This window comes from Columba livia, chromosome 6 (assembly GCF_036013475.1).
Source record: "Columba livia isolate bColLiv1 breed racing homer chromosome 6, bColLiv1.pat.W.v2, whole genome shotgun sequence".
NCBI classification, from domain to species: Eukaryota; Metazoa; Chordata; class Aves; order Columbiformes; family Columbidae; genus Columba; species Columba livia.
Window position 1 is genome coordinate 29,485,245 of NC_088607.1, and position 12,319 is coordinate 29,497,563.

The window sequence follows — 12,319 nt, forward strand, 5'->3', positions numbered from 1 at the left end:
TACTGTGCAGTAGATATGGATCTGAAGTAATTTGTTGCAGAAAATGTTTATTATCAGTGATTGAAACCTGTTATCAAATCAACACAAATGATGCCTGGCTTAACAACCAGGCCAGTAAAAATAGTCAGAAAATGATAGCGAGGTAGTACCTCAGTACAATCAAATCAGATCATCATGAAAGGCAGTGGAGCATGTTTCTCCTAATGTGGGTCAGTTTGCAGTCTGGCCAGTTTCATTAGATAACAAGCTGTATTTTAACCCAATGAACACAAGTACAAACCATCATCATCTGCCCCAGTGAAACATGGCACTCACACATCTTTTGCTGCTTGTAAAGCATCTACTGTGTTAAGAAAGGCCACAGAAGCTCCGACTGTCCTTGTGCCTCAGCACACTACTTGACCTTACTTAGGATCTCTGTGTACAAACAGGAGTAAGTAGAAAGGAAAGACGGAGATATTTTTATTAGTAGTACTGGATGCCGATGGCCAGCTCATGGAAGAAAACCACTATTATCTTTTAGCACACAGGATGCCTTTTAGCCACTTCTGCAGCAGTGTCATTAGCTGCAGCTTTTACAAAGAGAAAAAACAAGAATTAATAGGAAACTTATGAATTTCAGACAAGCATAAAATTCCATAAGGCTTTTTTTTTTTTTTTAATCTCAAGACATAACTGCAGTTCCCAAATATTAGCAACAAACCTCCTCTAAAGCAGAGGGGTCCAAAAGCATTAATGCACTAGGTTCTGTCTACTCCTGGCATAGACTTGTCAAATCTTACTTAAACCTTTTCATTTTACCTCTTAGAGGAATTGTAACAAATGTGTTCATAGAAATAACTTAGTCTTATTGCTAAACAAAAGAAATATTTGCCACCTATGTTGGAAAGTTCTTCTGCTGAGATGAAACTTTTCAAGCATTCAGAGAAAAAAAAAATGAACTACTCATCAGGTCCCTTAGCACCACCAAAATATCTATTCAAAAAAAGCTCAATATATCTAGTTTTGCTCATATACAAGCACATAAGCAAGGAGCATTCACAACTAGAATTTCAAACTTACTGTATGAATCTAGTTTCAATAGCTGCTGCAGAACAATGTTCTATTTCCTCTGTGTAGGAAACTAATGACATTAAAATCAATACTGTACAGAAACTGACCAGAATATGGACAAGCTATTTTCATCTGACTGTTACCAATGGATTTGATAGTGACCTGCATAGGTTATTCCCTAAATGCTCCATTTTCTATAAACAAAGAATCTGCATCACCCTTCCTCCCCTCTGCCTGTTGGTACTGCAGTCTTCTCACAGCATATTATGCCTCATTTATTTCAAGCCACTGACGATATCAGCTTCATTCCTTTCCTCAGCATTTGTTCTGAAGCCTCTTACAAGCTGCTTCCTAAACAAAACCACCTCATCGCCCAGGTGATGCCAAATTTTGCTGTCTTTCATCTGTATCACAGTTGTTACATTTTTCTGCGATGCCAAGACACTCATCTGTTTCCCTGGTAAATCTTTATTTTCTTCACTGCAGTTGGTCCTTTACCTTCTACACTGCAGCCTCCTTCAGACAGAAACCACTACTATCTGGATGTGCCTCACCTATCTCACTGAACATGGAGAGGGAACCTCAGCAAGAAGTTGGACTACTTGATCCAGTTTCAGTTAAGTCAAGCCCAGAGGCTTCTGCACAGCTTTTCAAGTATTTCAGAGGAAGACGTCGTTTACTCTTACTAGTCCAGCTATACAAGTTCGAGTCCTTCCCACAAAAAACCTAAACAATTTCTGTGGTAATGATACCCCTTGTAGAGAACAAACAACTCAAAAATAGTGAAGAATTAATGAAAGTTTTTCCATGTACATCAATTTGAGATCACTCATCAACAGTTAAATATAAAAATTCTTTCTCCGAAAATCCTTTACAGTCTAGTTTGGGCTCCAGACTGGTCAAATACATACAATACTCGAGGTACTCAAATATGAAGGCCAAGCCTAAAAGCAGACAATCGTCACAAAGACTACTACATATAGATGATGGGATATGCCAAGACCAGCAGGAAATAAAAGGGTACCTTCAGCACACAGTGGGGAAAGAAGAGAAGATTCCTGCTCATCAGTGCTTTCCACTTAATTGTTTTACCTCCCACAGGAAAGGGGATTAATCTAGAGTCTCTTCACAGCATGACAACTGTGTTCAACTTCTGAATTACAGAACATCTGCTACACATTGCTTAGGCTGCAGTGTACGGCAGCAAAATGTTGGCAGAACAGAAACTCACATGAAGACCTGCTGATGCCTCCAGACTGTGGAAGCACTAAGATTTCAGATGACAGCTATTCAGCTGCCTGCCATTTTCCAGGTGGAAGGATAGAGGAAAAGGATAGCCACATCAACGCAGAATGTTGCAGAAGAGTGGAAAGACTCAAACAGGGTCATCTGATTTGATCAGTTAATTCTAGATCACTTAATGCCAATGTCCCCTTCCTCATTTTTTGTGCTTAATGCCTCATACTGCAAGAGAACAGCTTATAGATATGTGGTTATAACCTAACCATAGCACAAGGCAAGAGTCAATTGTTCTATAGAATCACTAGGTATTTTTGTTGTCAATCTTAAATCATCAAAATGGGGCATCAAGCACCAAATGATGGCACCAAGCATTATGATGGTCTGTTTCAATACATCGGCTTCAAAAAGTTACTGTACGTCAAATGAACCTGTAATGAAAAGCACGTAAGACATTGCAAAATTGAGAAGGGAACCTTTAATATTCCAACTCCAGAAAAAAGTTCCGCTTCAAGAAGTACAAGCCCCTGTAGCAGGACTGCTTATGTAAAGCATCAAGACCACGCAAGACATATGCACCTTTATGCCAGCACGCACTTATAGATCCTTTGTTAATTGCTTAAAACTGAGGTAAGGAGGCTTCTGAAAAGAGCAACTAGAATTTGTGCCAGAACTTTAGAGCTTTAAACATTTGAAAAACACTAACTATACGGTCTTCACTTAAACAGATGGTTTCCATTCAATTAAAAAACGAATTGGTGAAAAAAAATATCACTTAAAGCCTCATATTCTAAACACAACTAATTTTAATGCATATTTTCAAAGGACTTGACCTCTTTGGCAGGGGACAATTCAGTTTCCTTTCAGTCTATTTAATGAAAAATTGCTATACGTCTTCCTCATATTCATATTGATGTGTTCACACTACCCCCTAGTGATTGTTGAATTGCATTTAATAGCATGACTCTTAGCTCCTTTTATGTTGAACACTATATGTGGGAAAGGTTTACTGCAAGTATTACCTTTAAAACACGCTTGGGTTCTAACTCTAAGCCTTATGTGCATAAAGTTTTCTCCATATCCCTTACAATCTTTTTAGTCGTCAGAAATTTACTGTGACCTATTCAAGACATACCTACAGACTCAAGAGTTCAGTGCACATACTGTAAGGAGCAACACAAAATCCAACCCCTCACTTCTAATACCCTTCTAGCAATTCTTCAGAATTTGATATACTTACAACCTTTAAGAAGAACATCAAATAGGCATCTATCTTTGAAGGTCTGTCTGCCAAGCAAAAAAAGCATTTTAACTTCCACAGGACTTCAGAATCAAAGCTATTATTTTGGAAGAAATTACTCAATTTCACCATCCCCTTAGTCTAACATCATTAGTTCACCTATGTTTAGAAGAAACTGCAGAACCTACTCTTTCACTAGAGCAATTGCCTGCTAATCCCAGTTACTAATCTCAATAAAGGCAGAAACCCTATAGCATGAGGTACAGAAAATTCACTGTACAGCCAAGAACGTGATGACAGCAACCCCCCTTATTCAAGACTCAGATGGAAGGTACTGGAACAGGTATTAAGTGCTTTATCTACACTTGGAGAAATTGTATGGAAGTCATTAGGACAACACTTTAACTACTCTAACGATAGGGTTGCTGGTTTTCTCCAAAAACACTAAAAATGCCTTACTTGTGTTACAACATTCTGCCTCAATACACAGGTAGTGCATTTTTAAAATACTGTACTTACAAATAAAGTCAGATCCTTTATCAGCACAGCTGCTAGAGCTGCCCAGTCTGTTGCAGTCCTATTTAAAGTATAAAACTTCCATTTTGCTTGCTACACAAAACACCTGCACCAGAATGCCCACACTTCTTGCACAGCCTGAGGTAAGGAGGGAGATCTTTACCTAGCAGTGGGACTCCTCCTCAGGCCAAGCTGCTCTGTCTTTCTGGAAGAAGATTGAGTCTGTCTTCCCAGCAGCTAAAAAGAGCACTGTGATATCATGCTGCTTCTGGCTGGCTGGTGAAAACCATCAAAGACTTCTTCCATACCACGCTTTTCTGAGCATAAACCCCTCCAAAATCTCCCTTCAGCAAAATAACATTCTGTGCTGTTCCTCTGACATAGCCCCAACCACAGTCGTGGCCTATAGCTATTGCAGGGACTGAGTCTGTGCCTTCCTAAGCCTGGTATCAGGATCTAAAGAACTGGAAAAGCTCCCCTGTGCAACTTGAACAACTCCTATGTGTCAGAGTTTGCAGAAACAAAAACACGTGTTGTGCCCAACCACTATTGCTTGGATCAATTTAACCCATTTCCCTGTCCTTGAGCCATCTGGAGTTAGAGACAAAAGCAAACATGATGTTGAAGATACCTAAAAACTGGAATAGGATAATGAAAATATCAAATACTACCCTGTCAAAACATAGTCTTCATTCACATGGTAATGAGCGGGTTATTTAACTGGATTTAAATAATTTTTATCCATTTAAATTTCCATTCCAACTGGACCCAGCCTCCCAGTGTCTGCTTTCCTCTTTTACAAGGAAATATGAAGCACCCATGTGAAGTGCACTGAGTCTGACAAAAAGGTAAGTGTCATTTTGTCTTAAAATATTCTCTTTGAGACTTACTGTCTAAATAGACCTGTGTTTGTGTTGTCAGAGCTGCAGCTCTTGCATGAGCCATAGACAAGAAGTGCCCTTATTAATGCTGATGAAAGGGTCAAAACATGAAGAGTCCTGTTTGTGGATTGCATTTGCTGTATGCAATAGAGAAGCTTCTGCCTGTACAACGGGCATAAGCAAGGGCCAAAGAACATTTTTTGGGATCAGTCGGTGGTCAGACAGGTCCCACAGTTACCTGCCAGTATTTATATTCTGCTAAGGCAAAGGTGTGAGAGGACAATTTCTGCGTTTATTTCTGATAGAAATGAACGAGCCCGGTGTTTTCTGCAGATGTCTCTCATCAAGACAGCCTCTCTACCCAAGGGCCAGGTGGTGCAGCCTTTAAACTCAAACCCATAATTACAGGTGAGTGGTAAAACCAGCTTTTTTGGTAAACATAACATCCTCTCGTGCTGGCTCACCTGAACTTCTTGAGAAACACTAACGGAAATGGCCCAAATACAAAAACAAAGCGGCCTTGACCCAGCCCAAAGAGCTCGGAAGCAGCAGTGGATCAGTGGGGAGGTGGCCCTGTATTTCTGCATTTCTTTAGCATTGTTCTTTGTTTATAGAAAGTCAGTATTTTTAATGTATTTTTTCTTTTTCACCAGGTGGCAGCAGCTATCAAAGTCTGAGAACTGACGTATTTCCGTTCTCAGTTCAGCCCTTGGACAACTATACTCAATAAACACTCCGAAGATCTCTGCCATTATCTGAGGAAACCCTGCATATTAACAATTTCTCTGACAGTTTCTCTGTCACAATCTTCATGAAAACGCCGCTTGGTTTTTGTTTCCCTCAGCCTCTCAGAGCTGTTGAGGTGACCATTAAGCCTCTCTCCTCCTGCAGCTCCCAGCAGGAGGATTTCCAGCTTCTCCCAGGTATTTAATTCTGAGTGCGGGAACCCGCCGCTGCTGAGGAACTCCCGCTTCGCCACAGCCGCAGAGCCCGCGGAGACCTGTCCCCGCCCCGCTGCGCAGGCTCCGGCGGCGGATTGGGTGGTGCGAGCAGCACGTCCCTGCTTGCCGCCCTCTCATTGGCCAGCGGCCCAATCAGTCCCCTGTGGGCTGGGCCAGGAGGCTGAGGGGGCGGGGAGAGAGCGGCCGGCGTTGCCGCGGTAACGGGCGGGCCGGACATGGCGGCGGGAGCGGGCGGTTGCGAGCAGCTTTCTGGTCCTGAACACATCTGCCTGGTTTTTTGTGTCTCAGTTGGTTTCTCGTTAACATTCACTTCTGTTCTAAGTTGACATAATGTTTTTATTTAGCAACAGCATTTCCCAGAATTCCAGATACCAGTAGTGGGTTGAAAATTGTTTTAATTGAGGCAAGGAGAAAATTCCAGCCACGGACAATTGTAATTAACTTTCTAAAACTGAAATGACCCTGATTAGGTATTAAGCACCTTCCTCCAAGGTTCTTGTTTGTTTTGGTCTGGGTTTTTTTTTTTTGGCAAATGATACATGTATGTTATTTGTGTATATATGTATGTATATATACTGGAGCTGGAGATCAACATCCATTGGCTGCATACCTTGCACTCCAAACACATTACAGAAAGCCTTACAGATAAAAGAAACAATTGCATTTGAAAAAGCAGAGTTTTACCGGTAACAATAGAAATACTTGCACCAAGCTTACAAGTTAAAAAGAAAAAGAAGAAGAAGAAGAAAAAAAAAAAAGAAGAAGAAAAGAAGAAAAAGAAGAAGAAAAAGAAGAAGAAAAAGAAAAAGAAAAAGAAAAAGAAAAAGAAAAAGAAAAAGAAAAAGAAAAAGAAAAAGAAAAAGAAAAAGAAAAAGAAAAACTGAGCTTGCTAAGAAAATTAAGTTAAATTGTAGCTGTGTGTTTTGTGCAACTTGCAGATAGGTTTGCATGTCTACTGTGATTTTTTTTAAAGTACAGTAAACCAAAATATTTCAAAAACCTTGACAGTTTAAAATACTGGATATGTAGCCACTAATTGGTTTAAGTGTTTAATATTAATTTGATGTTTTATTAAATTTGAAACCACTGTGAAGATGTTCCCGATACCAACTTTATGCAGGTCAGCTCTTGGCTTTGAGGATATTTGCCGCCCAAACTTTGATGATGATAATATTAATACTACATATAGACTAAAACTGTAGAAGACCAGTGAAGAGGTGTAGTTCCTAACACGAGCTGCCCCTCTGCTTCTCCTCAGCCATCCCCAGCAGTGACACGTCCCAAACTTTGCTCATTAGTGCACCAGGGCTAATGAGAGCACCCACATGGCCCCATGCTGGTCATGCAGCCACAGCCCAGGGCTGCTGCTCACAGCAAGTGGTGCCAGGACAGCTGGTTCAAAGCACGGACTGGAGCTGCCAAGGCACAAGCACACATGATTCCTGAGCTCAGCCAAACACAGAGAACTCCAGAGCAGAGACAGTTAAGCACTGTTGAAGGCTGCCCAGTAACTGGGAGCGCAATAGTCTAATGCTCTTTCTGTGAGCTTATACTTGGGTAAATATTTAGGTTTTAAAAGCTTTAAATGACAGTGGATATTGCATTGGGACACTGTGCAAAGCCCTGGACTATGTTTACTCACAGATGGTCTATTACCTTTGGGTCCATAAAGGCTTTTCAGTCCATGCAGTCATTCTGCAGAGTGCAGTGCTCTTGGGGTTCAGCGGTGAGTCAGTCTCTCCTAGGACGGCATCCACAAAGACCAGCCTCCAAAAACCCCACAGCTCTTGGTCAAGAGGTGTGAGACAGCAGTATCTCAAGCTGGCCTGGCTTGCCTTATTCATTAATTCCAGGTGCTTTTTTTTGATTGGATTTTTACTGAAATCAGACTGGTAAAGCTTCAAACCAGGAGGAAAAACAAGTGAAAAAAAAAAAAAAAAGCTAATAGAAGAGAACTATTGTCTGGCAATGAGAAACACCCAAAGACCAAGGTAAGAGCACTTACTGTGAATAAGTGAGTATCAGGGCCTTCTGTTGACAGAGGCAGCCCCATGTGGGCACCTGTCTGGCTGCAGCAGCAGCAAGCAGCAATCTCAAATAAATATTTCTGTCTCCTAGGCAAGAAGAGTGCCCATTTCTCAGGCCTAATTACTGAGATGCATCATGGTGCCATCTCCCACGTTGGTGCTTCCTGTCAGATTTAGTATTAGTGCTGCAAGCATGCATGGGGATACAGTGTTCGATTTTTGTCCCCAGGAGATTTAACGGGAGATGTGTTGTTGATAAAAAGAAATCTGGACTGGCAACAGACGGCCAAGGGAAAGGGCGAGGGTGGACACCACAACTCCCGGTCACTCGCAGGAACCACGGGGCTCCTCCACGGTGTGGGGCTGTTGGTTTGCATTTGTCTGTCTGCCAAGCTGCAAAATGATTCAGTACTCACTTCCCTGACAGGATGAACCTTGCTGAGCTCTTCATCAGAAAGCAAAAGAGATTTGCAAGACTGTGTGATACTTCACTGAAAGCCTAATAAAATAACAATAGTGTATAACCACGGGATACATGGGTGGCAGAAATCTTACAATACCTTTTATTTGTCCAAATCAGAAAACACAGCAAATGGGATGAAGCAAACAACTGACATGAAATATAACACCAGCTTAACTTCTGATTACTGGAAGGAAACTCAGTTTCATCATATGAATGTCCTGGTGTCCCAGAACATGAACGGTTTCATTTGGTTTGTAAATACACTTAGTAAATGTTGCAATAACCATTGTGCTGTTGTAAGTGCAGGGCAATAGCATTGCTGAAGCCTTAAGAGCCACGTTGAAGTTTGTGAACAGATGTTACAAGATTTGCTAAAATATGTACTTTTTCCTTTAAGAAGAATAAAGGGGCCTTTTGCCTTAGAATTTTGTATTTGGAGAGAAAGAAGTTATCCAGGTCTCAAACAGCTTTCATTTTTCTACACAAAGGAGCAAAGAATTGCAGACCAAAGAGAGATTTTTACATGCAATACTGTTTGCTTAAATTTGCATCATTTCTTAAATCCACATTTTTTCCCAAAGCCAGACATTGCTTCTGCAGCTTGTCCAGTTGCTTTTTCTACCCCATCCTGCGCTGCCTTGGAAGCCTTGTCAATAGCTGCAAGAGAGGGGAAAAAAAGATAAGCAAAAAGCTTCAAAAACACAACATGGTTTCATATTTATGATGGAAGGGGGAAGTATGAAAGTTATTAGATTATAAAAAGATAGGGTTATATACATATACATATACATATATATATATATGTAATTTTTTTAAATAAAAGGTTCTCCACAGGTGATTATTGTTGAGTTTGAAAGGATGTATTTAGGAAAGGCTGCAAAATAGGAGGGGTCACTTGGAAGTTTTGGGTGCTGAGCTGAAGAACTACAAGATGAAAGACAGGACAAAGCTGCAATAGATGGATTTTGGTCTAGGTGTGGCCTGCCTGATGGAAGAGGGTGCTTTGGACCAAGAAGTGCTGTGAATAGGGGGATGTTTGGGAAAGACAACCTTATCAAACGATAGGGAAGGTGGAGGATGCTTTCCCCTTGATTCCTTTCTCAGTTGTATATTTGAGGCACCACCCATGAGGGCTGTGGGCGCAGGGTCACTCCTACAGGACCCAACGCCCACCAGGATGGGAAACTGCAGCAGGGTCTCAGGAGGAGGAAGGAGACACTCATAAAGGAGGCACAGCCTCTCTCCCTTCTCTGGGATCCCAGCTGTATTTTGCCAATTTTGCTGCCTCCCCATCTAACATTAACAGGTGGCAATGATGTGGCATTATGGAGCTGTAGAGGATATCTGCTCTAAGGAGATATTGTCAATGCATTTTGGCTTTCAGTAAATATTTTAGACCCTGAAGTCACTAATTCTCTCCTAATTCGTAGAAAATTATTAAAATTAATGAGGACTGAGCTTAGATTTTAGTTTATAATGTTCTCATTCCACAAAAATGAGATACCAACGCATTCCTGATGGCACCTTCCCAGCTGTGGGATCATTACTGTTTGACCCCAGCTCCGCCTCAGCAGGCACTGGGGGCTGGTGTGGGCTGGACCCAGACGCACCCCTGCCCTCACAGGGTTACTCAATCCTCAAGAAAGAAGAGCAAAGTTCTGTTCGTGGTCTTCCCTCTTCCCACAAGTTTTCTATAAAGGAAGCCAAAATCTGTGTGTCATGCATGGGACTTGGTGGCCAGGGAGGAGTCAGCTATCATGGTATATCTGCCAGTAAAGGTATGGAGCTACTAAGGAACAGATCCTGAAATTCTGTCCCATGAGATTTGTAAGAGGCCAAAAATTGTCACTGAAACTAAGGGCTTTCAGTCTGACAGCATGGGCAGGACAGAGAGGAATGAGCACTGCCTGCTTGTGTTGAGCTGCTCCATCACTTCTCGATTTGAACATTATTTCTCTTACCTTTCTGGCTTGCATCTGTAATTTGGTTGACTGCATCCTGAGTAGCCTGTCCCAATGTGTTTGCTGTAATTAAGGACCAAAAAAATTCATTTCCACATGTTCATGTTTATACTTACAGGAATTCCCTATATCAATTGGCATTTCTGCATGTCTGCAGAAGGTTGTGCCCCTGGCAAGAGCTCAGGCTGGTACAGAGCAGGCTGAGTCTCTGTGCTTCACTTGCAGGCACCCTGGGAATGACATGTGTTGCCAGAACAGCTTGCTAAGAGATTAGCATTCACCTGGCACCTACAGTCAGCCAAGCAAATCAATGACAGATAAGAAGATAAAATAAAAAGGAGATAAAGAAGCAAAGATTAGTGGTGAGTTTGAATTATGACATCTAGCTGTACTTTACTTATTTTACACTACACCTGCTTTTATTTATTTTTCTAGCTTATTCTGCTTGGAGAAGTTTGGTCATCTAGCATGCATTTTCTTTGCAGGCAGTTTAGGAGTAATGCCTTTCCCAAAAAGAGAGCAAAAACATTAAACAGAGCAGAACAAGAACAAAGATATTTTACAAACGAGACATTATATAAAGAGAAGAAGAGGAGCAGAATCTAAAAATGGAAGGAATCAACTCCAGAATACAAAGCATTAAAAAAGTGAGATGCCATGCAATTGTAAAATGTCTGATAGCTTACAATAGAGTGATAGCCATCCTATCACTTTTGCTAGAAGTAGTGACCCCTCAATGGCACTAATATATTCAGGATGCAGCAAGGGCTGTTTTGTTTTCCAGGAAGGCGTACTATCATGTTTCTCAGGCTACTACACATTCGTTCCCAGGTGGATGGAAACTTACTGTAAGTCCCCAGAAATCAGTGAGGTTACTCATGTATTTCGGCTATACAACAAAGTGTTTGTAGGATCAGAAACCAGGACTGATACAAATCATACTCTGCTAGGAATGGGCTACATACAATCACTGTAAGGAATATACTATAAAATGCTGGCAGCAGCTCTACACATATCAACATTTTTAATTTAAAGCAAAAGTTGTTATACTTTGCATTGCAAAATTGTTTTCCAATGCACAGGGCTAATAATAATACAGCACTTGGCCCTACAACATTGGAAGAGCTACAACAGAAATGTGGGCATGGATTTTTTTTAAACCATGCAAAGTCTGGTGCTTACTGCTAGAGAAGAAGACAACAGAAACATACTTGTACTACTTATTACAAACAGTCCATTGCAACCAATACAGTTATTACCAGAAAGCTTTGATAATCAGGCCAAGTAGCAAACATTAATCAAAAGTTAACTCCAACTTCTTAGAACAGTATAAAAACTCCTGCAGAGCAAGAAAAGTCCACCCTGACAATGTAAATGTTAGATTATTACTAATATGTACTAATGTAAATGTTAGGTTATTACTTCCCAAACAGGCTTCACTGCTCTGAAAACACTAGGTTTAAAGCTCTATATTTGGGGAGTGATAAGGGTTGGACGATGCTCAGCAGCTGCTGAGGGAACTCTGGGTGGCTGGAGGTGGTTGCCCACACGGAGCCGAGAGAAGTGGCCAGTGTGGGGCCTTGTCCAGGCGATGCCCAAAACCTGGGTCTCGGGAATAGAAACAAAAGGGAAAGCTGTGTCCTGGTAGCACCGATGAAGCTAGTAGTGCAACTTCAGATTGTAGTTTCTGTAAATGAAAGTAACAGCTAAGCCCCACACAATTACACAAGGATATTTAGTTTTTCTTACCAGCATCTTTTGCTGCACCTTCAGCCTGATCCTTCAGTCCCTGGAAGTTTTTACCTGACATTGTGGCTTCTGACAGCTGTTAACACTCCTCGGCTTCAGGAAAATTAAGCACCTGGCAACATATATCACACTATGTGAGGGGTTGCCCTGACCTGTCCTGGTTTTATACATGTGCCAGGAGACCTGCTAATTCTTTTGGGCGTGACTGGTACAATGGGTGGAGTTTGA

The 12,319-nt window shown here is 41.3% G+C and overlaps 1 protein-coding gene and 1 long non-coding RNA gene across 2 annotated transcripts; one reads left to right on the forward strand and one right to left on the reverse strand.

Annotated features, from left to right (window-relative positions):
• Nucleotides 1-4,529: 4,529 nt before the first annotated feature.
• LOC135579781 (uncharacterized) lies at nucleotides 4,530-8,961 on the forward strand. Its single transcript, XR_010473546.1, has 3 exons — nucleotides 4,530-4,896; nucleotides 5,235-5,337; nucleotides 5,583-8,961. It is a non-coding gene; the product is annotated as an uncharacterized LOC135579781 (long non-coding RNA).
• On the reverse strand, nucleotides 8,459-12,319 carry ADIRF (adipogenesis regulatory factor). The gene is made up of 3 exons (XM_005511581.3): nucleotides 12,092-12,319; nucleotides 10,343-10,405; nucleotides 8,459-9,038 (listed from the first exon to the last, which is right to left on the reverse strand). The coding sequence occupies exons 1-3, from the start codon at nucleotides 12,150-12,152 to the stop codon at nucleotides 8,932-8,934; spliced, it is 231 nt and encodes a 76-aa protein (XP_005511638.1). The 5' UTR covers nucleotides 12,153-12,319; the 3' UTR covers nucleotides 8,459-8,931.